Source organism: Podarcis tiliguerta, assembly GCF_965153285.1.
Source record: "Podarcis tiliguerta genome assembly, chromosome: 1".
NCBI classification, from domain to species: Eukaryota; Metazoa; Chordata; class Lepidosauria; order Squamata; family Lacertidae; genus Podarcis; species Podarcis tiliguerta.
In genome coordinates, this window is record NC_139534.1 from 124654470 (window position 1) to 124681902 (window position 27433).

The 27433-nt window shown below is 46.1% G+C and overlaps 1 protein-coding gene across 1 annotated transcript in view; it reads right to left on the reverse strand.

Annotated features, from left to right (window-relative positions):
- Positions 1 to 27433, reverse strand: part of SYNE2 (spectrin repeat containing nuclear envelope protein 2) — a 256839-nt gene that overhangs the window by 21964 nt on the left and 207442 nt on the right. The window contains exons 86-99 of the mRNA XM_083432892.1: positions 26102 to 26278; positions 25257 to 25379; positions 24773 to 24927; positions 23634 to 23778; positions 22407 to 22501; positions 21622 to 21856; positions 19976 to 20170; positions 18801 to 18926; positions 15216 to 15368; positions 11909 to 12067; positions 11097 to 11266; positions 2401 to 2563; positions 1949 to 2136; positions 65 to 215 (exon numbers count right to left, since the gene is read on the reverse strand). Of these exons, the coding sequence (XP_083289018.1) occupies positions 65 to 215; positions 1949 to 2136; positions 2401 to 2563; positions 11097 to 11266; positions 11909 to 12067; positions 15216 to 15368; positions 18801 to 18926; positions 19976 to 20170; positions 21622 to 21856; positions 22407 to 22501; positions 23634 to 23778; positions 24773 to 24927; positions 25257 to 25379; positions 26102 to 26278 (2235 nt within the window). The remainder of the gene's footprint in view (positions 1 to 64; positions 216 to 1948; positions 2137 to 2400; positions 2564 to 11096; positions 11267 to 11908; positions 12068 to 15215; positions 15369 to 18800; positions 18927 to 19975; positions 20171 to 21621; positions 21857 to 22406; positions 22502 to 23633; positions 23779 to 24772; positions 24928 to 25256; positions 25380 to 26101; positions 26279 to 27433) is intronic.

The following is a 27433-nucleotide window of genomic DNA, read 5'->3' on the forward strand; positions in this document are numbered from 1 at the left end:
CCTGGCATCGCTCAGGAAGAAACGAATTCTAGGGGGGAAACAACAACAGAAAGCGGATGTTTACCTCAAATTTCTTCAAGTCCTCCTTGGCATTGGTGTACGAAACCTCCGAAGAGTTTGGATACGCCGCTGTCCTCTCGGCTGCCTTCAGCCAGTCCTCAAAGCGAGAGTAGTCCTCCAGGAACTTTTGCCAAAGTTGCCATGTTTCCTCAATCCTAAAGGGGAAACAAGGAGCAACAGCAGCATTTTTTTCCAGTGTACTTCATGTGGAAAAACCACCAGCCTTCTGGAACCTTGAAGACTTAACACAGCCTGCCCAATTCCCATTCCCCTCACAGCTCAACCAAACCACCTGCCTCTGGCAGCTGGTGAGGTGGCACGGGTGAAGCTCTGGTGGTCTTCTGTGTTCCCAACACCACAGGCCACCGTCACTTAGCAAGAGGGAGAGGGGTGAGAAACAGGGAGTCTGGTGCATAGTGGCAGAGTCATTTCACCATTCTAGCTGCCAGCCAAGCTCCCTGCGCTTCACCCCCGCAGTAAATGCCAGCGACCCACATCACTGGGAAGTGATTTCTCCCCTTTGCTCTGCCCCTCCTTCTCTGAGAGAAGGAGGATTGCATTTTGAAAGGCAGGCTTTCCCCCTCTCACCTCCCACAGCAGCAGCAGTTGGGGGGGGGATGGTAGCTGTGCAAACTACATCAATTACAGCGTGACAACATCATTGCAATTTTATTCTATGGTTAAGATATACGTGGGCCATATATTTTCAAGCAAGTTGTTGCAATACAGATAGCTTTAAAAGAGTATTAGACGAAATCACAGAGGATAAGCTATCAATGGCTACAAGCTGGGCATGTTCTACAATATGCTTCTGAATGGCAGTTGCTGGGAATCACAAACAAGCAGAGTGCTGCCACAATCAGGGTCCTGCTTGTGGGCTTCCCGTTGGATCCTCTGGTGGACCACTGTGGGAACAGGTTGCTAGTCTACATGGGTGATTGGCCTGATCAAGCAGGACTCTCTGCACACGTGCCTTTAAAAGAAAGGAAAGCTAAGATTCTGAATTCTGGCCCTGAGATGACATCCTGCGCTTCTTCTGTGTTCTCATAGCACCAAACCACACACAGAGTCCTGATCGCGGAACATAGGATGCTGTCTCATACAAGGTCAGGCAATTTCCCCATCTAATCCAATACTGCCAAAGGGCAAGGGCTCTTCAGGGTGACAGGCAGTGGTCTTTCCCATAATTTGCTTCTGAGATTCTTTAGCTGGAGATGCCAGGAATTTAGTTGGGGACCTTCCATGTTTAGCTCAGGGGCAGAGAGCATCTTTTACAGCCCCGTCCCCTTGTTTATCCACCTAGGCCATATTGCTTGCTCTGACCCAGTAGCAGGGTCTCGTGCTGAAAGAGACCACTTCCATCACCTGCCATGTCAGGGACGGGGAACCTGCAGCCTTTAGGAATCCCATTGCCCCCCCCTCAAGCCAGATGTACCCCATCTCTGGCAATACTTGATCCTGTTAGCTAGACCCTTCTACTACTGATCTCCTCTCATGCAGCCACATCCTTTTTAGGAATGATTCATTGGGCCTTTAGATAACGGTGAACGTTAAACCAGAAAACCAAATAAAATGTTAATTTAAAACAGGGGTCAGCAAACTTTTTTAGGAGGGGGCCGGTCCACTGTCCCTCAGACCTTGTGGGGGGAGGGCAGACTATACTTTGGAAAAAAATATGAACGAATTCCTATGCCCCACAAATAACCTGGAGATGCATTTTAAATAAAAGGACACATTCTGCTCATGTAAAAACATGCTGATTCCCGGTCTGCGGGCCAGATTTAGAAGGCGATTGGGCCGGATCTGGCCCCCGGGCCTTAGTTTGCCTACCCATGATTTAAAACAACAGACACCCCCCCCCCCCGGAAAAGAGCAGGAGGCCTCTCACTTCATCCGCCTCTCCATAGACATGGCACAGATGTTTCTCCACCGGCGGTCCAAACTTCTTGTGGTCTGCTGGATGGAGTCGCATTCAGTCTGGTTGGCACAGGCATCAGAATCATTCAGCAAGACCTCGCAGATGCAGAAGACAGAATCAACATCAGGGCTGTGCTGGTCAATGTCCCGCTGCAGATCCTATAACCACAAACAAAAAACCCCCAACATCTTTGGTTATATGTAATAGTGTCCTCTTCAAACAATTCCAGCTTTAACACTACGACGTCACGCCATTTGACCAGCGGGTGGTTCCCATGTCGTATTGTGCACTGCTTAGATAAATGTTAAGCAGTCAAGATTTTTCAACTAAAATAGAAGAAATGAACACAGAAATAAACGAACAAAGCCTCAAGACAGTCCTTTGCCCATCTCTTTCATGTTCTCTGTTTTGCTCCATCTTACCTGCTGCTCTGCAAGTCTCTTCTTTATCTCCTGATCATCGCAGGTGTCGTAAACAACAGGCTTCGAAAGCTCGGATTCAATGCGTGCCAGCCAGGTGCGGAGATTACTCATGTTTTTGTTGAGTAGCTGTATGAAAGAAAAGGTCTCCTTCAGCTTCTTCACCCTGCGATCGGGGAGACAAAGGGCAGGAAGAATGTGAGAAGGTTGCAAAACAAGGCCAACTGACGATACGCATGCACCTTCCATCACATACTGGCAAAACCAGGTTGCACAGTTAAAGAGTACTTGCCAATCTTGAACAGCAACCCTCTTCCCCATCAGACCTTTTTGCAATAAGGAAACTAACAAGAAAATGAACTGGAAAGCGTAAGATAACATTTCCTTCAGCAATGCTGTATAACCTCCTCACATACAAAACAGAATGCATGCTCAATGAATTGTGGATGCTTAATAATAATAATAATAATAATAATAATAATTTTATTATTTATGTGTCACACATCTGACTGGGTTGCCCCAACAAAATCTTTAAAACACAGTAAAACATGCACCATTAACAAAAATTTTGAACAGGGCTGCCTTCAGATGTCTAGTTGTTTATCTGTTTGGCCTCTGATGAAAGGGCATTCTACAGCGCAGGCACCACTACCAAGAAGGCCTTCTGCCTGGTTCCCTGTAGCTTCACATCTCGCAGTGAGGGAACCAACAGAAGGCCCTTGGAGCTGGACCTCTAACCTCCCTGCACTCTGTGCAAATGAATCAGGGTGAGTGCTGAGTAAATGGAATGTCTGGAAGCAATCTGAGATACACTGGATGCATAAAGGCCACCAGGAAGAACGATTACTGTTCACATGGCACCAATAATGCTCATGGCGTTCTGCAGTTTCAACATAACTTAGCAGAAGTGCTGTAGCTCGTTGCAAGAGCATCGCATGCAGATGGTCCCTAGTTCAAACCACGACATATTTGGGTAGGGTCAGGAATGCCCCTTATCCGAAACTCTTAGAGAGCAATTGCTATTGCTGAGCTTAGATGGACTCATGGTCTGACTCGGTATAAGGGAACTTCTGATGCAGTTACATTCTTAAAGACAAGTCTCATTCCTAAGAAGCTTACAACCTAAATTTTGATAGAGGGGTCACAGCAAAGTGATGGAGGGGGAGAGAGGAGAGTGAAAGGGTGAGAAAGGGTGACCATAAAAAATATTCATATGCTATACGGCCTCGGTCCAGTATACCTGAAGGAGCATCTCCACCCCCATCGTTCTGCCTGGACACTGAGGTCCATCGCCGAGGGCCTTCTGGTGGTTCCCTCGCTGTGAGAAGCCAAGTTACTAGGAACCAGGCAGAGGGCCTTCTCGGTAGTGGCACCTGCCCTGTGGAATGCCCTCCCACCAGATGTCAAAGAGAAAAACAACTACCAGACTTTCAGAAGACATCTGAAGGCAGCCCTGTTTAGGGAAGCTTTTAACGTTTAATAGACTATTGTATTTTAATATTTTGTTCGAAGCTGCTCAGAGATGGGCAGGGTATAAATAATAACTACTTCTTCTTCTTCTTCTTCTTCTTCTTCTTCTTCTTCTACTACCATGTATATACTGCAATATCAGAGTGGCATACAGCAACAGAACATAAAACATAATTGGAAACAACTCTAAACTATCATTACAATGACTGGTCAGTCCCCCCCCCCCCAAAAAAAAAAGAAAGAAAGAAAAGAAGAAGAAAAAAGAGAGCTTAAAACAGTGGTATAGGCCTGTTGGCATAAAAAAATATATTCAAGAGATATGTGGAAGTCAAAAGTGAGGGAGCCGGCTGAATCTCTGCTGGAAGAGTGTTGGAATGATGCCACTATATATGCCTGATGTCTAGAAGAGGCTAATCCAGTCTATGTAATGCAGAGGGCAATGAATAGCGCTCAGGCAGTCCTTGTTGTATCCTGGCCCCAAAGTTGTTCAGGGGTTTGTGTATCAACAGAAGAACATTGAAGGCAAATGTTTGCAGGGTAGGACTCGAACCGCTGACTTCAGGTTACAAGAGAGGAGATTCCAACTAAACATCAGGAAGAGATCTCTTGACAGTAAGAGCTGTTCAACAGTGGAACGGTCTACTTGGGAGGTTGTGGAATCTCCTTCCTTGGAAGTTTTTAAGCAGAGATTGGATGGCCCTCTGTCCCGGATGCTTTAGTTGAGATTCCTGCATTGCAGGGGGTTGGACTAGATGATTCTCGGGATCCCTTCCAGCATATGATTCTACGAAGCCATATTTGCAACATAATCCTATGCATGTTTATGCAAGCTGGACCTTAAAGAAGGCTGATCGCTGAAGAATGGATGCTTTTGAATTATGGTGCTGGAGGAGACTCTTGAGAGTCCCATGGACTGCAAGAAGATCAAACCTATCCATTCTGAAGGAAATCAGCCCTGAGGGCTCACTGGAAGGACAAATCCTGAAGCTGAGGCTCCAATACTTTGGCCACCTCATGAGAAGAGAAGACTCCCTGGAAAAGACCCTGATGTTGGGAAAGATGGAGGGCACAAGGAGAAGGGGACGGCAGAGGACAAGACGGCTGGACAGTGTTCTCGAAGCTACCAGCATGAGTTTGACCAAACAGCGGGAGGCAGTGGAAGACAGGAGTGCCTGGCGTGCTCTGGTCCATGGGGTCACGAAGAGTCGGACACGACTAAACGACTGAGTGTGCATCGGAATGCAGCCTAGGGTTGCAGATGCAGCAGCTACGGGTAGGAACACCTAGCTTTCTGAACACCTAGCGGGGACCCCCCCCTTGCTCCACTGGCATGGATTACAAAGGAGCAGATGCAAGCCAGACCTTAGGATGCAGACTTTGCAATAAATGCTGGAGAGTCCAAATACCACCGTGTAGGAGTTTGTTGCAGATTAAATTGCTTCATTAGCTCCAAAGCAGCCCCCAAAAGCGAGAACCAGCATGGTGTCTACAGCTTTACTCCCCACCCCCACTTACTTTTGTAATGCTAAATACCTTTGCAGCCAAGTAGGCCTAATTAACTAATTTGTCACAATATGCCATTTGTGGCTCCATCAGGCCAGCCATCCCTTCTCTAACCGTAAAATGTAAAAACGGAAGAAAAACAAACATGGCATGTTGGAGGACCAGTTTCAGAAAGGCAAGAGCATTGAAGCGCAATGTTTCTCAGCGACCGGCTGTACGGTCCCTAAAGCATCTTCTTCCAGCCAGACACGGGGAACAAGCCTAAGACAAATACAGGTTCCAAAATCTAACTAGCAGGTTCCCTTAAACTGGTCCTATATGGGGGGGGGGGTAGTAGACCCCCTTTGTGTGGGACAGGCACAATGGAGGGGTATAAGGACCCCGGTGTTTGGCCCCTGCTGGTTTGGGTCTCTCCAGTGCCAGTCCAACATTTTAAGCCCTGGTTATTTTTTGCAATTGGCCTGTCGTAGCTGCTGGAGAGAGAGAGGTCTGAACGACTACCTTGCAAATCAGATTGGAGCTGACATGGTAGCAGAACATCAAACAACGAAGACTGCGCTGTGCCTTTTCCAATTGTGCATATTTTTTTTTTAAAAAATCCTATCTGCCAGTGCTGACACTAAAACGTAAAAAACCCCAAATATCTGCATTTTTCTTTTAATAGGACGATAGAATAAAAATTAAGTGCATGTTTATTTCAGTGTAAACATCATCCTAGGCAGGTGGTCGATATACAATTTAGGTTTGATAAATAGGGGGTGAAATCAAAACACCAATGTTAATCACTGGAACAGAGCATAATTGCGTCTCCGATCTTGAAAGATACGACTGGCGAATTGGATCCGAAGACTATACAGACAGGTTTAGGAGGTACAGATCGCTAGAAAGCAGGCCCTATTTTTATTTTTTTAATTAAGAGGTAAGGTTAATGTGTTTCCGCAGTGCCTACATGGGCGACGTCCCTCTCCTGTCTTTGTGCAGATGGACCCCACTAAGAACGTTAATTATGAAATGCAACGAAAAGGAGAGCTTTAGGTATAAAGCAGAAAATAACCAGAAGCATCGCATACACGTTCCATTCATTTACCCCCCATGGCGCACTAATCTCCTCCTCCAAATGGCCGGGTGCGGAGAGCAAACAGTTAATTTTAACAAAGGGGGCGGGCGAGGGATGCCCCTAAATGCCATTTATCCTCCTTGCTAACTGCCTCCACAATCCCCCTCCTCAGTCCTTTCTGTCAAAGGCAAAGCGCGCACACACACATCTCCCATCCATCCTGGGAAGGACAGAGCCCCTCCCCCCCCTCCGCAGGCAGCGACCGCACACCAGAGACACGCGTCTCTTGTTCTTACTGGACCCTTCCGAGTACCAAAAATGCACTTACTGTTTATAAGGGAAAACCATTCCTCAGCTTATCAGTCCAAAGCTGCAGGGATAGCATCCGACTGAGCTGAGCACTCGGGGAAGAGGAAACCCCTCCCTCTCTTCCGCGATTGCCCTATTTAACATCGATGCCTTAATATCTCCCATCGAGAGAAAGAGAGACGAGAGCGAGAGAGAGAAAGAACACAGACCTTTCCCTTCCTCCTCCTCCTCCTCCAAGCCCCCGGGGCAGAGCGTCGGAGCCTGTGCACACTCACACATGCACACTGTATCATGCTGCTGAAGGGTGAATACCACCCGGGCTCCTCGTTTGGACCTCACGAAGCCGCCATGCCACTCCTTTCAAAAGTTTGCTACCCACATACGGAAAACCCCTTCGAAAACAGGTGGAGGTCTTTCAGGATTTGATGAGGCCAAGTGATTGAGATGTAATATCTCTTAGAGAAATGAGACACATGCAGACACACACACACCACGGGTTTTGAAAACTGGCCGACGAAAACCAAGGAAATAATCAAACTGCGTAATAATCTGCTGAAGACATGGGAGACCACCAATGAAGATCAATATTTCTTTGTCGCTTCTCACCATGTCCATCTATTCTGCACACACACACACACACACAATCAAAATTTGTGAGCCTGAGATAAGGACATGTCAACCACTTGATGGGGAGTTGCGATTCACATAGACTTGCAAACAGCTGATCATAGAATTGCAGAACTGGAAGGGACTCCGAGGATCATCTAGTCCACCCCCCTGCAATGCAGGAATCTTTTGCCCAACAAGGGGCTCGAACCCACAACCCTGAGATTAAGAGTCTCAGGTGGAATCTACAAATGTATGAAAAATGTTCTGAAAATGCTTTTTTTAAAAAGCATTTTAAAAAATACATTGAATTTTCCATAAGGTTTCCCCATCCCCATCTAGGGTCACATTGCATATTGCACTTAAAACACACTAAAACGTTTTATTTGCAGCTGTCTAGCTGAGTCCTCATGCTCTTCCGCCTGAGCTATCCTCTTGTGCTGGGAAATATTAAAACAGCACCATGCTACTATGACACTATCTCTCATTTGAGCAAATGGCAGGATCTGGTTGCCACCCATACAGACTGCAAATCAGTCCGTTCCAGATTGGTGCAGTTTAATGAACTCGCTTAAAATGCCATTTTTATTAAATTGAGCACCCAACAAGGCAGGGAGGCAAAAACTGGAATCTTGGGGAACATAAGTATTTCTTTAAAAATCACCCCATACTTTTCATAGGATACAGCAAGAACAATAGTTCATTGATCTACCCCTTTTGTCCATCCACAGAGTAGAATTCAAAGGAAGTTCTAAAAATCCTTGCTGCATATCGTTTAAGTAACCTTCTCCCACTTAAGAACAATCTTCTGACCAAACTGCTGTTGGGCCATGCTGTGTGCAGTTGCTACAGACAGCCAAGTGTGTGGCTATTTACAAGCTTAGCGTGCCAAGACAAAGCTCCCCCCCTCCCCCTTGCCCCAGACACCACCTGTTGAATCAGGCACCACCTGTTTTGGCACAGATTTTGTCTAGGTTGCTACTGTTCCAGTTCAGGTGAACTACTACAGAAAACCTAACACAGAGACGATCCTAAAAAGCAAAGGTGCTGCACCATTCTGTCAAAGCTGTCCCTCTCATCATAACTTCCACGTCTTGTTTTGTGTCTGTCTTTTGGGGAACGCCCCAGAGTCGGCCACGACTGGACCTAATGGTCAGAGGTCCCTGACGCGGGTGGCACTGTGGATTAAACCACAAAACCTAGGACTTGCCGATCAGAAGGCCAGCGGTTCGCATCCCCGTGATGGGGTGAGCTCCCGTTGCTCGGTCCCTGCTCCTGTCAACCTAGCAGTTCGAAAGCACATCAAAGTGCAAGTAGATAAATAGGTACCGCTCTGGCAGGAAGGTAAACAGCATTTCTGTGCGCTACTCTGGTTCACCAGAAGCAGCTTAGTCATGCTGGCCACATGACCCAGAAGCTGTATGTCGGCTCCCTTGGCCAATAAAGTGAGATGAACGCCGCAACCCCAGAGTTGGCCATGACTGGACCTAATGGTCAGGGGTCCCTTTACCTTTGGGGAACAGCCCCTTTGGGTCAGACCATCTGGTCCAGTATCTGTTCTCGCTTTGGCCAACCAGATGCCCATGGGAAGCTCAAAAGCAGGACATGAGCACCACATCACTCTTCCCACTTGTGAATACCAGCCTCCTTCCGTGGAGGTTTTTAGCAGAGGTTGGATGGTCATTTATCATGGCTGCCAAGCCAGAATTTCCAGAGTAGTTTAACCATCAACCCTTCCCGTGAAACCTTTGGGAACTGTAAATCCACGAGGGGGATAAGGGTCTCCAAACAGCTCTCTGTGCCTTTTAACAAACTACACTTCCCAGGGTTCCTTAGGAGGAGGAGCCATTGCTGTTTAAAGTGGTTTCACACTTTGCTAAAGGCATTGCAAAGATCAGGCATTAGATCTAGTTCCTGCCTTCCTGGTTCAGTGCTAACGTGCTGCGTAATGCAAGAGGGCAGAATTATAGCATGCAGGCAAGGCTCGAGAAATTAATGCAAATCCAAAGGAGGCTGGAACAGTTGGTTATAGTCCCTTTTAATCTGGTATGCCGTCCCCAGACAGCCCTTCCCCCACGACCCGCGGAAGAATCCCAAACATTGCTGTGTGAAGCAGTCTTTCAGAAGCACCCCAGAAATTCATTTGCATTTATCACAATTAAATGCGAGCAGATGTCTGCATGTTATTCTGTTGCTGCTGCTGCTGCTGCTGCTGTTTTGTTCCCCAGATGCACTGAGTTCCCAGAGCTCTTCCTGGTTAGACGAAGAGCCTACTCCAGCTGCTTGCATGAACAGACAAAGCCTCTGAGAGCGGCACAAGCCAAGCGACTAGAGGCACAATGGAAACGCAAAAGGCCCCTTGCAACTGGTGCCATATGGCAAAGCCGAGCTTGTCTCCATGAACTATGAGAAGCATGTCAAAAGGCTAAATGGAGAGCTCACCTAATTTGCCCATCTGTCTCAGCCCGCTTATTGGTTTAAGGTGAAGCAACTTGTTTACTACAGTGCTGTTTTGAAAACAGTTTTTGAACTGGTTTTGCTGCCACCGAAATGCATCCACAATACGTCTGCTCCTATCATTGTGCCATATCATTATGCCTAAATGATATAATTTATTTTGGTTAACTATAACATTTCGTTATGGAAAAACACACGGAACCCAACCAATCAGCTGGCATTAGTAGACAATCCTGCTAATATTAAATTGTCTGAAATCTGACAAGCAGGTCAGTGTTGACATGTGAGTTCCAACAATCCCAAATCTGTTGAACTTCCAAAAACTCAGACATACGCATAACTGTGGATATGCATGATCACCTAAATGTTGAGTATTCACTTGTGTACCTCCAAAAGGTGGAGAAAGAGATAATATATATTCATGCAGTTTGTCAGTAAATACACATGCCAAGATTCATAGTATTTTGGACATTTACTATAACCAAGAATAGCTTAGGCTGGAATCCTGAACCCAATGGGGCTTTCTCCTGAGTAAGCATACATAGGACTGCACTTGGATCTGAAGTACCATGAATGGAAGGAGGAAACATATTAATGAACTCTTGCACAACTGCTAGCAGTGGACTTCCCGTAATACATTGGGAATTCTGTTAAAGCATGTGAATCACATTCAAATGAAGAAGAAGAGATAGGCTTCGGCAGGGAAACTCTAATGAGCCATGAAAAGAATACCACAAAAAAATAAAGCTTGTGGAAAGTCAAGTGCAAATGGAAGAACCTCTCTGCATGAAATGATGGCAAAGGCAAACCTGTCTCACTCCACTTTAATCTACAGATTTCAGGGCTTCTGCTCCAAATCCAAATACCTGAATCCTGCCTCAGAAACTGACGACTAGTCTACCCATGATGCAGAGGCAAATCCAGCTTCAGGTACGTCTGGGAATGACCATCCCCTGAAACCCTGCAGAGCAACTGCCAATCACTGCAGACAATAGGAATGAGATTGGCAAATAGTTTCACTTGGTAAAAGGCAGCACCCCATATTCATAAGTTCACAGTGGACTATATGCTTAACAGAGAGCTGCTGTCCAGAGACCAATCACACCTCTCTGATGAGGGCACCTGTATGCAATGCATCCATTTGCTGCATCCACACTTCACATTTTATCTAAACATCTAACAAATGTAGTGCATGAAGCATCCTGAGAACTTTGTTGCTGTCTCTGCACGAGTCTTTTGTGAAAATCACCACCACATTCTGCTTCCAATCCCAACCGAACTCACAAAGACAACTTACCGTCCTCCAATCACATCAAAGAGATGCTTCCAGCGATCATTAATCTTGTTGAGTTTCTCATCTATTTCAGCGGCTTTGCTCTCGTTGCTGGCCTTGATCAGCTGCTCACCCATTTGCTTCAGATGAACTAGATTGTTTTCACTGAACAGGCTGATTTCCTCCATGCAGTCCTAACAAATAATAACAAAAACAATTGCAAATGTTATTACACACAAAAAGGGAGATTACTCCATGGAACAAAACAGTAATGGGCAGTGTGATGGGGCACCACCACTCACCTGACTTTTGTTGGGTGGCTGCTGGATACTGAGAGAGAGGTGGCAGAGAGGTTGATGCAATGCAAAAGCATAGGCAGGGGGGCAGGATTGGCCCTTCCAATGTGTTCGTATGCCAGCCTCACTCTTTGCCTCCTAGGGACATGGTCAACTAGACATCAGGTGAGCATAACACCATTCACTTTTGGACAAAAGCCACTGGAGTGTGGGCCAATGTTAGGAAAAGGAAGCTGGACTTGATAGAGATGTTTGCACTGTGCAAAGATAAACCATGGGATCCACTCCCACCAGGCTTTCTAGAACTTCCCTAGAATTGCCTGAGGGCAATTCATCGCAGAAGACTAGAGAACAGCACATTATGGAAAAAGCAGACGGCTCAAATCAGCATGTTTGAAGCCCACAGCTGTGGATCAGAATCTTGGGAGTGTTCCCCCCACCTGGAACACCCAGTTAAGCATAAAACATGATAAGCCTGCCCTCCTTTTATCTAAAGCACTTGCTAGACTGTTGCTGGGAGTCTGCAAAAAGTCTGCCTACCTTCTCCAACTTGTCTATCATATCTTCAATGCTGACATCGGCTGACTGGAGCACCTTGCTTTCCATCTGCACCAGCCAAGCGCAGAGCTCTTTATTCTTTTCGTTGAACACAATCCAGGCATTGAGTCGGTCCTCAATCTCTTGCTTGCGCAAAGAAACCTATGGAAGAGGATACACACGACAGCTGTCTTTGTTATATCTCGGGAGGCAGCCAAAACTCAAGACTGAATATACACATCTGTTTCTTTCCCACAATAAAGGATGTCAACAGGCTTGGCTGGAAAAGGTAGAATTCTCAAGCAATCGATTCCCCCACTTTGCAGGAAAATTTTATCTTCCCCATGAATAAAAGGCAACCCAGATTGTTGACAACAATGGGATGTAAAGGTGGTCCAGAAAACACCAGATTTCCTCACACAGAGTCCTTTTAGTTGCCAAAATGGAGCACCTTATTAGCAAAATATGAAACCTGAACAGACAAAATATTAAATGTTTCATGCACACGATATCAGCTGAAATGCTGAAACACAGTTTAAAATAATGTGCATTAGCTTTGCATTCTCCCTCTGGCATAGTTTGTCATCCACCTGGAAGCTCAAACCTTGGTTTGAGTTTAAAATCATGATTAGCACAAGCTAAGCTTCCCCCCTGATGCCTGTGACCTGGTCTGCATGAACCTTAGGCTCAGTTGCTTTTCCTTCTTTTCTCCTTCTCTGATGAAACTGCAAGGAGGATATTGGCAACTTTCATTTCCATTATCAACTAACCACAGTTTCTTTTTGCACTTGAAATTGGCAAACTGTGGTTAGGACCAACTATGGTTTATTGACATAGCCAACGTCAAACATGATTAATAAAGCCTAGCTTTTTTCAATAAACCATTGTGTGTTCCCCCACTCCAATCCCCAGTCAGGGGATGATATAGAGTAGGCGTTGGGAAACATATAATATAATATCCCACTATGCTGCATCTTATTCTGACATATTACAGAATTGTAGAGCTGGAAGAGGCTCTTGTGTACATCTATTCCAACCCTCCTGTAAGGCAGCAATATGCAGCTGTCCCATACGGGGTTCGAACCTGCAAACTTTGGTGTTATCAGCACCATGCTCTAACCAACTGAGCTGTCACAATTGTCTTTCTTCAAGATGAGGAAGACCCGTTTTGACCCCCAGCATCTCTGGGCAGAGTTTGTGGAGAAAACCCTTCTGAAACCCTGGAGAGCCATTGCCAGTCAGTTTGGACAGAACTGAGCTAGATGAATTTGTGGTCTGACTCGCTAAAACCCAGCTTCCTACATTACCATGATAGGTACCCTCAGTAATGCGTACCTGTTGGAAATTAAAAACATCTCTGCTCAACCGGGCATCCATTGATAGCTGCTCAATGACTTTCCCCATCTTTGTTTACTGTGCTTACAACGTGCAGCGCCCCCCGCCCCAGTATATTTTGATTTGTTTTAATGTAATATTTTTGAACACTGCAGAAACCCTTTCATAACACAAACATGGGATAAGTAATGTTAAATGATGCTAAGTTAAAGCAGACACACAGCTGCCATTTTCGGCAGCAGGTGTGTGTCGCAGGTAACCTGCATTTCCATCCTCTGAGCTGCTCATTAAGTGGACTGTTTGCGTGCTCCTATGCCTTCCTCTGTATTGTGACAGTGACTTTAGCCCTGCCTGTGCTAAACCCCTGACCTCCTGGTACCCCCCCCCCTCCCCGACTGTGTCTGCTCCGCTTGTTTTCCTCTCTCTTCCAGCAGGAGCATCTGGCTGGTTAATTCCATGGTTCTCCAGGACAGCTGCACTGCCTAGCCTTTAAATACTTACAGAGGCTGCAGCCTTTTCCACAAATTGTTTTCAATACAATATGCTTCTGTTGGAGACTCCGGCTTAGGCTTAGATCTCTCAGAAAGCAAGTGGGGCATGCTAATTGCTGGATTTTGCACCTCAAATGTTTAACCAACTAAATATTTTCACCTCAGTTGCCAGGATTGTTCGGGACTTTTGTCCAATGAAGTGTATAAGCTTCAAGGAATCAGGACACATGGCCAGGCGCAATACCTTTGAGCCATGAGAGGAAGACCAGGTTCTAGTTTCTGCCTTGGCCTGATTGTTCCCCCTTGGGCAAATATTATGTCTCTGGCCTGAGTCCCCAATTTGTATAATGGGAATAATGGTGACCTACTCGTGTAGGGACGCGGGTGGTGCTGTGGGTTAAACCACAGAGCCTAGGACTTGCCGATCAGAAGGTCGGCGGTTTGAATCACCGTGACGGGGTGAGCTTCCGTTGCTCGGTCCCAGCTCCTGCCAACCGAGCAGTTCAAAAGCACATCAAAGTGCAAGCAGATAAATAGGTACCACTCCAGAGGGAAGGTAAATGGCGTTTCCGTGCGCTGCTCTGGTTCGCCAGAAGCGGCTTAGTCATGCTGGCCACATGACCCGGAAGCTGTACGCCGGCTCCCTCGGCCAATAAAGCGAGATGAGTGCCGCAACCCCAGAGTCAGTCACGACTGGACCTAATGGTCAGGGGTCCCTTTACCTTTACTCATTGTGTGGCCAAAACATAAAGGAATGTAAAGCAAGTCTGAGTCCCATCCAATGGAGTGGAAAACTCCCTTAGTACTCTCTCTGAGTGGTTGCAGGCAGGCACTGCAACAGCAAGGGAAAAAATGCAATGCAGTTCAAAGCTGCATATGGCTTTAGAACTGCATGAATACGACTTGGGGCGGGGGCGGGGGAAATAACGTGAATAGGTTTTTAACATTTGCTTGCAGTGCATTCACAGATGAAATCTCTCTCTGAAATTAAATTTCAAAAAGTTAAGCTTTAAGAGAGAGAGATTGAGCGCTGCCTGCTACCTGAGAACTACGAAAATACCAGGTGCTCTGAACACTGTAATACCTTTTCACCACTTGCATTATGTATTTAAGCTTTGAACCAAAAACACCCCTAGATTTCAATTTGCTTCTCCGTGTACTGCCGCATTCTAAAATAGTTTTTAAAGTTTTCAGAAGTTCTCCTGGGAACTTTGTGGAGGGGGGAGGAAATAACACAGGAGGGGGGGCAGATCTTTCGCATACTTTCGCCACAATAAAACTCCATCTTCAGGAAGAGAAAGAGAAACACTACCCGCAGCCCCCCACCCAAAAAACCCCAGACCCCTTTTAAGACCCCTCAAGCAAAATCTCTCGTGCTTCTTTGTGCAAAACTGGAAGGCTTACAGAGTTCCCTCCTGCCTCCCCAGAACTGCCTTCAGAAAGCCCAGCCCAGAAACAACCGCCTGCCCCTATAAGCCACTTACTCTTAGGCAGAGCTCTTCCCACTGTCTGTGCAAATGCTCAACTTGCTCTTTCAGCACCATCACATCTTCCGCAAGGATGTACTGCGCCAGGCCCTTCATGCTGCCAAGTTTGTTTGCGTTTTGGTTCCAGTTGGCCAGCGACTTTTCCAACTCCTTCATTGAAACACCAAAGGGGGGGGGGGAGACACACAACAACAGACCCTTTCAGAGTAAGCTCTGGGAGAGATGTGTGTGTGTGTGTATTTTCCTCCAAACCTTTTGGTTAATCCTATGATTGGCCTGTAGGAGGGGGAAGGGAAATGGGGGGGGGGGAGGAGGGGGAGGAATTTGCATATAGGAGCAGGCTGTGACTAGATGGGAAGGGGGGGCGTGGAACTGCTGGGGCAAGCTGCTTTATCCTTGCGAACGGCAGTTGTAACTTTCAGAAAGAGGCAGTAATTCCGTCCCACATCCGTGAGATGCTTGGGAAATTCAATAAAATTAAATTAAAAAGAGAGAGAATCTGTGGCGGGGTCCTGTTCATGATATTCATGCAATTGCTGCTTGAAACTAGCAGAACAAACCCATGCATGTCTACTCAGAAGCAAGACGCCCCCCCCCCCAATTCTGTTCAGTAGAGCGTCTTCCTGTGTATAGGATTTCCTTCCCCTCCACCTTAAGGGTGGGGGGTGGGGAGGAGAAGGAAACATGCTTTGAAGCAGAGTGTTTTTGTGTCGCTTTTGTGTCACCTAAACAACTTAGATTAATTTATTGTGCCATAAAACTACACTTCCATTATGCTTCAATAAAATGGACTTTCCAGCAGCCACAGGTCTCTAGTGTTGTTTATGTTGCTGTGAGAAACCTTTTTTTTTAAAAAAACCACAGGGTCACTCTTTTGGAATTTAAAAGCTGTGCGGCAAAAGCATGGGTAGGCAAACTAAGGCCCGGGGGCCAGATCCGGCCCAATCGCCTTCTAAATCTGGCCCGTGGATGGTCCGGGAATCAGTGTGTTTTTACATGAGTAGAATGTGTCCTTTTACTTAAAATGCATCTGTGGGTTATTTGTGGGGCCTGCCTGGTCTTTTTTCATGAGTAGAATGTGTCCTTTTATTTAAAATGCATCTATGGGTTATTTGTTGGGCATAGGAATTCGTTCTTCTTTTTTTCTTTTCAAAATATAGTCTGGCCCCCCACAAGGTCTGAGAGACAGTGGACCGGCCCCCTGCTGAAAAAGTTTGCTGACCCCAGGGCAAAAGCCTCTCTGAGTTTAGGTGAAAGTAATTCCCCACAGACTTCAAGATGTCCTAGGAAAGTGCATGCAAAGCAGCAGCCTCAGACTGCAAATCCAAATGGGATTCATTTGCAAATCGAGACCCATATAGCATTTTTGAACCCATTTTCCCCAAACACTTGCAAACAGTCTGCCCTGTGCCCCGGACTACAGTTATTCTTTTTTTTGTGTGTGTCCAACTTTTTATCTTACAAACAACAGAACCGTGTGGATGCTAAGGGGCAAAAGGGAGCTACAGAACTGCTCAGGATACTGGAGGGGGGAGGTGAAGTTGTAACTCCACAGGTAAAGTAATGGTAAAGGACCACTGGATGGTTAAGTCCAGTCAAAGGCGACTCTGGGGTTGCAGTGCTCATCTCGCTTCAGGCCGAGGGAGCTGGCGTTTGTCCAGACAGCTTTCAGGGCCATGTGACCAGCATTACTAAAGTGCTTCTGGTGCAATGGAACACCGTGATGGAAGGCAGAGCGCACGGAAACACCGTTTACCTTGCTGCCACAGCAGTACCTTTTTATCGACTCACACTGGTATGCTTTTGTTGGGACAGAGCAGCAGAAGCTCACCCCATCGCGGGGATTCGAACCACTGACCTTCTGATCGGCAAGCACAAAAGGCTCAGTAGTTTAGACCACAGCGCCACCCGAAAATTAGCTCTACAGTGGCCCAGCGTGGGGCTCCAACCTGCTATTTCAGAGCATCAGGAGTTGGGAGTGTGGATATTCTTTGAATCAGCATTCCTCAACTTGGTGCTCTCCTGATGTTATGGAGCTACAATTTGGGAGATGTAGTTGAAAACATCTGGAGGACGCCAGGTTAGGGAAAGCTGCCTTGAATCATTCAACTTGCATAAATTTACTGGGACGAAAACAAATGAAAAGAGAAAGGCTCCTGTGTAAATTAGGACGTCAATGGCCAGGCAAGAGAGAAGAAGATGATAAGAGTTTGGATTTGTTATCCCGCCTTTCACTCCCCTTCAGGAGTCTCAAAGCGGCTAACATTCTCCTTTCCCTTCCTCCCCCACAACAAACACTCTGTGAGGTGAGTGGGGCTGAGAGACTTCAAAGAAGTGTGACTGGCCCAAGGTCACCCAGCAGCTGCATGTGGAGGAGCGGAGACGCGAACCCGGTTCCCCAGATTACGAGACTACCGCTCTTAACCACTGCACCACACTGGAAGCCCATTTCCCAGAAGCACTTGAGGCTTCAGCCCCACTGGGCAGTAAGGCTGGACTAGGACCTGGGAGACCAGGGTTCAAATTCCTACTCGGCCATGAAGTTCACTAGGTGACAGCCTAACCTACCTCATAGGGTTGTTGTGGGAATTCATTAAGGATGAGAGAGGGAGAATCAGGTACGACACCTTGAGCTCAATGGAGAAAAAGTTGGGTTGTAAATGCAAAAGAGAAGCCATCTTTTGGTTTTAAAAGCTAAACTAGGGAAGTGCCATATTTTTCGCTCCACGAGACGCACCTGACCATAAGACGACCTGGTTTTTAGAGGAGAAAAACGGGGGGGGGGGGGGATTCTGAACGAAACAGTGGATGTATGATTTTTGTGGTTCATGCTATGGCCACAGACAGGATATGTAATTTGACAGTGAGTTTGGGGTAGCCCAATGCAAAAATCCTGAGGATCCATGTGGATCCATGCTTTGTAACCACGTTTTTGCGCCATTGTGGCCCCACAAAACAGTGGATGCGTGGTTTTTTTGGTGCCGGCTGTAGCCATGGACATGCTATGTGATCTGATGGTGAATTTGGGGTGACCCAGTGCAAAGATCCTGAGGATCCATGTGCTTTTACCTACCCCATCTAGGCAGCCTCCTTTATCTCTAGAGTCCCTTATCTCCCTCCCCGATCACTTGCCGATCAGCTGCTCAGTGGCTTCGTTTCAACACTCTGTTCCCTCTTGTTTGCCTTAGTGTCTTTTCCTTAGCTGGAGCAGTTTTTTGCTCCTACTTTTCTTCTAATTTCTCTCCTCATTGCTTGTTTTAGTATTCCTGTCTCCTTTCCTTGCAAGTTCGCTGTCTTTACCTCCCCCCCCCTCCCACAGCAGCCTCCTTTATCTCTGGAGTCCCTTATCTCCCTCCGATCACTTGCCGATCAGCTGCTCAGTGGCTTTGATTCAACACCCCCTTCCCTCTTTCTAAAAAAGAAAAAAACACGGTCTGCTTTTTGTCCCTGGGCAATTCAGCTCCAGGGACCACGCATTCACTCCATAAGACGCACAGACATTTCCCCTTATTTTGGGGGAGGAAAAAAGTGTGTCTTATGGAGCAAAAAATACGGTAATTGACAATTCAGGGTTTTCTTTACCTTGGCGTGTTCCTTGGCGGCCTGAAGCTCAGCATGCTGGACTGGAAGAGGGTCTTTTATTCTTGCCTTCAGCTCCCGCAGCCTGTTGCCCAGGTTTTCAGTTTGGCTTCTGCAGCTCTCCCACGTCTGTAATTTCAAAGAGGGAAAAAGCAAGACATGAAGGGAGCTAATGGACGCCAGTAGACATTGCTTAAAAGGATGGACGAAGCTAGTAACACCTAAGCCCTGAGCTATTTTGTTGTCCTCTTTACTAGACAGGACAACTTGGTGTGCAGAGGTAGAAACTGACTCGCATAAAGCTTCTTTGCCCAACTCAGCATCGAAGCCAGGGCTAGTGCAAGAAAATTCAGAAGAATTCAGGATTTGGGGACCATTTGCAAACACTCAGGCGTTTGTAACATCTAGGAGCCAGCAAAATAGGAGTGGATTCAGATCCTAAACTTTGGGCCAGGATTTATGATAGGGGGGCAGGCTTCATATTGGGGGGGGGGCAGAACCTCAGTTATTTTTATTGATTTACTTGATTTCCTCTCCCCCAGCTATGCCTGTGTCCTGAACTCTTTTACTCCCCTGCCACACAGCCTAGTTTTTGTGGTTTTTTTAAGGTAGGCATTCCTTCGTGGTGTCAATGCCATAGCAACACCACCCCCATCTAATTCCTTAATTAGTGTGCCTTGGGCTTGCCAATCAGAAGGTCGGCGGTTTGAATCCCTGCGATGGGGTGAGCTCCTGTTGCTCGGTCCCAGCTCCTGCCAACCTAGCAGTTCGAAAGCACAACAAAAAGTGCAAGTAGATAAATAGGTACCGCTCCGGCGGGAAGGCAAGCGGCATTTCCGGGCACTGCTCTGGTTTCGCCAGAAACGGCTTAGTCATGTTGGCCACATGACCCGGAAAAAATGACTGCGGACAAACGCTGGCTCCCTCGGCCTATAAAGCGAGATGAGCGCCACAACCCAGAGTCGTTCGCGACTGGACTTAACTGTCAGGGGTCCCTTTACCTTTACTTACTGCCTTTGGGCCAAGCTTTGTTCTGCAATTTGTGGTGGGTCTGTGTCTCTAAATGTACATGTTGCTTTCATCCTGTTCTCAAGATGAATCAACACCAGCTTGGAAACTCCATTATAGGAATATGGGGGTTCCAATCTCTCACCAGGGTCTTCTCTTATGCTAAATACCTGCAGGGTGCGCTGAAGCTGCTTTCTGATCTTCTCCAGCTGAAGCTGGGTTTTGCTCCAGGTCTCTTGCACGTGCGTCATCTTGAGCTGTAGGGCAATTCTGGCCTCGGGGTTTGCCACGTCAAATAACTTCTCCCCGGCTGCCAAGGTTAAGGCGTGCTTGGTCTGCCACCTCTGAAGGAGGATCTCCTTTTTCTAAAAAGAAAACAGGAAAACATGCCCAAACTGTCATCATATGAATTTTAACAGGGAGAAATGTAAAGTATTGCACTTGGGCAAAAAAAATGAGAGGCACAAATACAAGATGGGTGACACCTGGCTTGAGAGCAGTACATGTGAAAAGGATCTAGGAGTCTTGGTTGACCACAAACTTGACATGAGCCAACAGTGTGACGCGGCAGCTAAAAAAGCCAATGCAATTCTGGGCTGCATCAATAGGAGTATGGCATCTAGATCAAGGGAAGTAATAGTGACACTGTATTCTGCTCTGGTCAGACCTCACCTGGAGTACTGTTTTCAGGTTAAGGGGTGATATGATAGCCATGTTCAAATATATAAAAGGATGTCACATAGAGGAGGGAGAAAGGTTGTTTTCTGCTGCTCCAGAGAAGCGGACACGGAGCAATGGATCCAAACTACAAGAAAGAAGATTCCACCTAAACATTAGGAAGAACTTCCTGACAGTAAGAGCTGTTTGACAGTGGAATTTGCTGCCAAGGAGTGTGGTGGAGTCTCCTTCTTTGGAGGTCTTTAAGCAGAGGCTTGACAACCATATGTCAGGAGTGCTCTGATGGTGTTTCCTGCTTGGCAGGGGGTTGGACTCGATGGCCCTTGTGGTCTCTTCCAACTCTATGATTCTATGATTCTTCTATGATTCTATGATTACACAGACACGGCCACAAAGCAATGAAACAATACCAAACAGTTTTAGTGGAGAAATTAATTCCTTTTTAAGAACCGCTGCTTGGAGAGTTCAAGAACTCTCCAAACAGCAGTTCTTAAAAAGGAATTAATTTAAAAAGTTCTCTCGGTCTGGTTTCCACAGGATTTGTACAACGCTAACAGTGCCTAATATTTATATACAGTGGTACCTCAGGTTACATACGCTTCAGGTTACATACGCTTCAGGTTACAGACTCCACTAACCCAGAAATAATACCTCGGGTTAAGAACTTTGCTTCAGGATGAGAACAGAAATCGTGCTCCAGCGGTGTGGCGACAGCAGGAGGCCCCATTAGCTAAAGTGGAGCTTCAGGTTAAGAACAGACCTCCGGAAGGAATTAAGTACTGGCGGGCATTCTCCAATAATTAAGGAACAAGATGCCAGGAGTTTGTGATCAGGACCAAAACAAACCTCTTGAGTCCTTCCATATATAAAAAACGACCCTACACTTGGTCTACCCTCAAGAATTCTATTTCACCAACCTAATTTATAGGGGGAATTATTTTCTGTTATTGCTGTAGTTAAGACATTTCCGTGACACTGCAAACCACTTAGATTCTGAGCGATCTTCTGCCCACCCCCCTAGTTTAAGGGATGCCAACAGATGCCGAGTCCCCTTTAAGTTTTCCAAGCACTAGCAATTTTGATCTTTTAAAAATGCAACGCTATCTGTTTCGCTGGTTGTAGGAAGAGGAGGCCTAACCTTGACGTCGTGACTCAGATTCCTGAGTTGGTGCAGACTATACTTCTCCTGACTCTCCACAGCAGCCGTGAATCCACTTGTGTGCACGAGGATCTTCTTGATGTCTTGTAGTGAAGTTGTGAATTTTTGCCATTGCTTTACGAGACTGTCAATCTCGCCCTTTCTCTGCTGAGCTGCCCGGACGATGCTTTGCCACTGTTCCTTCAGCAAGGTGAGTTTGGAGAGAAACGTGGTCCTGAAGTGGTCAGAGATTAACTTGTCAGTCATGTAGCATATTCTTATTATTATTATTACTACTACTACAATTTATATCCCACCCTCCCTCTCCCAAAGGAGTCCAGAGCAGCAAACACACAAACAATAGAACAATTAAAAACAATTGCACGACAGATGTAGACTGGGAACAATTTCAGCTTGAAAGGCTTGTTAGAAGAAGGTCTTCCATACACACGCAAAAACGCAACAGAGATATCGCCTGTCTAATATGTAATGGGAGGGAATGCCAAAGATTAGATGCCACAACACAAAGAGCCAGATTCCTATATTGTTTGGAATGGACCTTTTGATAACGTGCTACCTGCTGGAGGTCCTCACCTGTGGCCTGGGTATATAAGGGGTGAGACTATCCTCTGCTCAGCTCCATGACTCACTGTTTTAGGCACAGTGATTTATTATGACACCTTCAACCCTCCCTTAAAAACTGTTGTCGAGTTCAAGCCTTAGAATGCACACACACACCCAACTGCACCCCAATTTGAAACACACAACCGAGCCATATATCTCACCGGTTTTCGGCTTCCCCTGATTCCAGGACGTGCAAAGCCTTTGACATGATAGAATTAAAAGTCTGCTGGTTCACCAAGATCTCTGCTTGCAATGTCTGTAAACACCGAAGGAAATATTTTAATTATGCTTCACGCAAAGGGAAAGATTAAAACCACGGCACAAGTAGAGCTCTTTGCAGAGCCCTAATCTGCCTGGGCACTTTATTTGCAGGAGTTCTGCTCCTGCTCTTTGCAGATGTGAAATCTACACCCACAAAGTGCAGCTGAGAAGTGTTTTGGGAAGAAAGAAGGGAGGAAGAATGCCTTGCCCTCCTTCTTCCCGCAAAGGATAAGTGTGGCACATTTACCTTGGGGTGGGGGCCATCTTTCAGCCAAAGAGCCATATTCCAGGAGTGGGCAGGGCCAGAGGAAAAAGAGGGCAGAGCAATGGTTGTGGCCCTTACTTCTGTACATTTGAGCCAGTACTGTATTTAACTAAATAATCCTTTTAAGGCAGGGATGAAACTTGGGCACAGGAGGACTAAATAATAAATTATTATTATTATTATTATTACTACTACTATTATCAACATTACAAAATTCCAGCTGTTTTCTACTCCATACTTCAACCAATACTTCATCAAGCCCTGGCCATGCCTTCACCTATGTCTTGAAGATGCAAGATCCCTCAGTTAGCAGAACCACAGGCTGCAAAGGTTAGCTAAGATGTACCAACCCAGATTACAAGTAAGGAATAGCATACTCTCTCATATAAAAATCCTTCTGCTTATAGGACACTTGCAAGTTAGGAACACAATTGCTTTTTTATTATTCAGTTGTAGTGGAACAATGGAGGCAAGTTTTTCCTACTGTCCTGGGATGGGCAATTTGTAGTAATATCACAAATGTTATGGTCTGTTTTTCAGTATACCTAAAACTCTTTGCTTATTAGGAGCTACCCCACATTTTATTTTAAAAACTGCTTTGCGCATGTAACTACCATAGTGTTATCTAATTTCTCAAGAGCAGGGGGTCCATGGCTTGGCTTTTGGAAAATAGGGAGTCCTCACTGATTAGCAAATTGGGAACCACTGCCCTAGAGCGACCTCAGGAAGTCTAATTGGCTAGAGAATGAAACTGTATCATGGCAAAATATAACTCGAGACCCACAGCCAATGATTTGCTTGGTGTGGCAATCAGATCCACCTTTCTGCTCTGGGTTGGGGCCAAGACAGTGAGGAACATTACCTCATACTCCCTCTGCTGTTTCCGCAGCCCCTCTAGGCTGCCCGCCATATCTTCCCTCAAGACCTCTTTCATTTTCTCTTGGAACAGCACCCACTTTTGGCATCTCTGAATGAACTTTTCATCAGACTGAATGCCCTGCAGTTCACTGCAATGAAAAACAAAATTCGAAATCAGTTCTGCAGCCGCGCCTTCTGCCAGTTACGCTTTTAGTCGTGCATGATTGTGGCCCAGCTGGCAAGGGTGGCTTGTGCCCATTGGGACTGATGGGGCACAGGGAGCCGTACAGTAGGTGGGGCCTGATCCAATGACTGGCAGAGCTTAACACGAATCAGCAGTGTGATGCAGCAGCAAAAAAGGCTAATGCTATTCTCGGCTGCATCAACAGAAGTCTAGCGTCCTGATTGAGGGGAGTCATAGTCCTGTTCTGTTCTGCATTGGTCAGACAACACCTGGAATACTGTGTCCAATTCTGGGCACCACAATTTAGGAAGGGTGTTGATAAGCTGGAGGGTGACCAAGAAGATCAAAGGTCTTGAAACCAAGCCTGATGAGGGAGTTGGGTATTTTTAGCCTGGAAAAGAGGAGTGTAAGGGGAGATATGATGGCCATCATCAAAAGGGCTTTGTCAGGGAACTGCCATCGGAGCTGGAGGCGGAGAGAAGGCGCCAGAGGGATGGCAGAGAGGGTCCCAGTAGGGAGAGAGGCAGCCCATCCGCTGGGGAAGGAAATCAGCGTAACACCAGTGGAGAAGGGGGGCAGATGGGGGAATCGGAGAGGTGGCTCCAGGACTCCTCGCCGGAGACCAGCGGAGAGAGTAGGGGTACTCCGCTGCCCACACCCTCTTTGCGCAGAAGACTTCCGCGCAGGGAGAGTAGGAGGAGACTGGGCGTCAAACAGCTTCTATGCTGGAAGAGGTTCAAGAAACACCCACTGACGGATTCTGCCAGCGACTGAGGCAGCCACAGAACTTGAGGCTGTCCAGACAGAAAGGGTTCAACCAGGCAACCTAGCCAGGAGTAGCGGCAACTTACGCACGAGCAACCCCTAGAACCATTACAGGCTTGGACCCAAACAAATGGATTCAAGTTACAAGGAAGGAGTTTCTGACTAAACATCAGGAAGAACGTGTGTTTTTTTACCAGCATTTTTCCAGAGCCATAGCTTTCTTCTGAGTCCATTGCCAGTTCAGATCCTGCAGTCTTTTTGCAGTGAAGTCACTGAACGGAAACCTAAAGCTGAATTCATTCAGACTCTCCATCTCGGGTGATAAAGCAGTGAGGACCAACATCTGGCTCTGAGAAAAAAGGACAAGACAGATGAGGCCGCTGGTTTGCAAAAGCCTATCATGTTTCCTGTTGGGCAGTTCTTTTTGGCGCAATGTGCAAAACACCAGGTGCCAGGAAAGCCAAAGGAACAAGAGCCACCAATTGCTATCCAAGTAAGGACACCAGCTAGGGAAGATCAGAACGGCCTCAAACGAATTTTTAAAAAGGCCTGCTTTGTTCTTGAAGAACCGATTATGCTCCTCTATATTTTCCTCCCCTGCCGCCCAGAAGAGACTAGTGAGTTGCAATTCCAAACATCAGGCTGGGAAAAGATGGCCTATGGGCTTTTATGGCTTACCATGAGTAGATCTGAGTCTTCAGTGCCTTGGTTCAGATTTTCCAATACTTCCGTGAACCCTTTAACATGATTCTCCAGGTTTTCCAAGCAAGTCTCAAAACGTTTCAGCTGTAAAAGGTCAAACTGAGGAGAGAAATTAATATGCTGATGTTTGCAGAGGTTTAATTTTCATTTCAATTAGCCAATCACCTTATTTATTATTTTGAACTTTGCTTTCTTTCTTTTATATGCTGCTCTATGTTGAACATTGTAAACTGCCCTGATACCGGGGGGGGGGGGGGAGGATATCTGTACTAGGATGCTACCTTTATTTGCCCAGCGAAACTGTCACAAAATAACGTGCTTGCTTTTGACTTATCTAGAACTCTCAATTCGGCTAGAAGATGGGAGGGGAAAGAAAATCTTGCAAGAGTCAAGGCAGAATTTGGGAGGAGGCAGCTGACATGCAAATGAGGCGCCATGGAGTTGCAGCAAGGCCTTTTGGGAAAAAGAAGCTTAACAATGGCTGCTTCGCCATCTCTGGAAACAGAAAAATGAGCATTTGCTCACTTCCGTCTACTGAGAAGCAGGATAGGTGGAATACAGGAAGAAATGAGGAAACAGACTGTTCTTAGGTGGAAATAAATTTTTGCATCGGTGAGTGGTGGGGTCTTAGTAAAAAACAGTACAGATCCTGCAAGCCTGAAGCCTGTCAATGGTGCGGGCATATAAATTTGTATGGCCAACGGCATTTCCCAACAAATACATTTGGGAAAAAATCCCAGAAACATTATTCCTCTCTCCCCACCCCACCAGAACCTGTTGACATGCAGGAGTTAACAGCAAAGCGACCCACTCAGAAGTACCTCAAACTCATTTTCTTTCATCTGTAACATCTTCTCCAAATAGGAGATCCTTTGAAGTGGCTGGAGTTTTTCTGGAAGAAGTGGTTCTGTGGGCTCAGTCAGCTGAGCTATTTCATCCGCCAGCTCAGAAACGGGAAGAAAACTTTCTTTGATGTTCTGAAGGTCCAGTTTCAGCATCTGGAAAGAACGGAAGAGGCATCAAGAGAAAGAAACGAAGGGTTAAGGTGTTGGTTGCACTCTCAGATTGATGTGTCCGCCCTCAGACCCAGATGTTTCCCTGACCCTGGGCACAGTAGGCCAGAATGGAAATCACTTTTGCGATTTGGAGTTCTCCAAATTTTGCAACGAAGTTCTCGTCTCTAAATGTGCATATCAAAATGTGCATACAAACGACAGGATGAAATTCATTCGGAAATGTCTAGTTTGTAATAAAATAGGCTCAATACTGGAAATCAGAAGAAGTACCAACATTGAAAAATTGGCAAAATAATTTTTTTGAAATGATTGAATTAGCAAAAATGCTGGCAACAATTAGAATGCAATCTAATCAAAATCTTAAACAGGAATGGAAATGTGTAGAAGAATACCTGACCAAAAGATGCTCCAACAAGAATTTATTGATATGTATAGACTGATTTCACAAAGATAAACTAAGCTAAACTAAGCTAAACTAAGCAGATATATAAGATTGAATGCTTAATTATTAAGATACAAAATTACAATCTCAATAATAAAGTTGCAAAATAATAACAAGGAAGTTATGCATGGGTGGAGGGAAGACACAGGGCAAGAAATAAGAAATGGATAAATGTTGGTACATAATGAAATGTGAAAATGTGAATTGATGAATGTAATGTATATGTATCAATATGTAAAGATTTCATATATGTAAGGTAAAGGGACCCCTGACCATTAGGTCCAGTCGTGGCTGGCTCTGGGGTTGCGGCGCTCATCTTGCTTTATTGGCCAAGGGAGCCAGCGTACAGCTTCTGGGTCATGTGGCCAGCATGACTAAGCTGCTTCTGGCAAACCAGAGCAGCGCACGGAAACGCCGTGTACCTTCCCGCCGGAGCGGTACCTATTTATCTACTTGCACTTTGACGTGATTTCAAACTGCTAGGTTGGCAGGAGCAGGGCCTGAGCAACGGGAGCTCACCCCGTCGCAGGGATTCGAACCGCCGACCTTCTGATCAGCAAGTCCTAGGCTCTGTGGTTTAACCCACAGCGCCACCCGCATCCCATTTCATATATGTATTGCAACATTAATAATAAATAAATTAAGTGCAAAAAAGAAAGGCGAAGAAGGCTCAGAGCTCAGGGAATAGTGGTGGG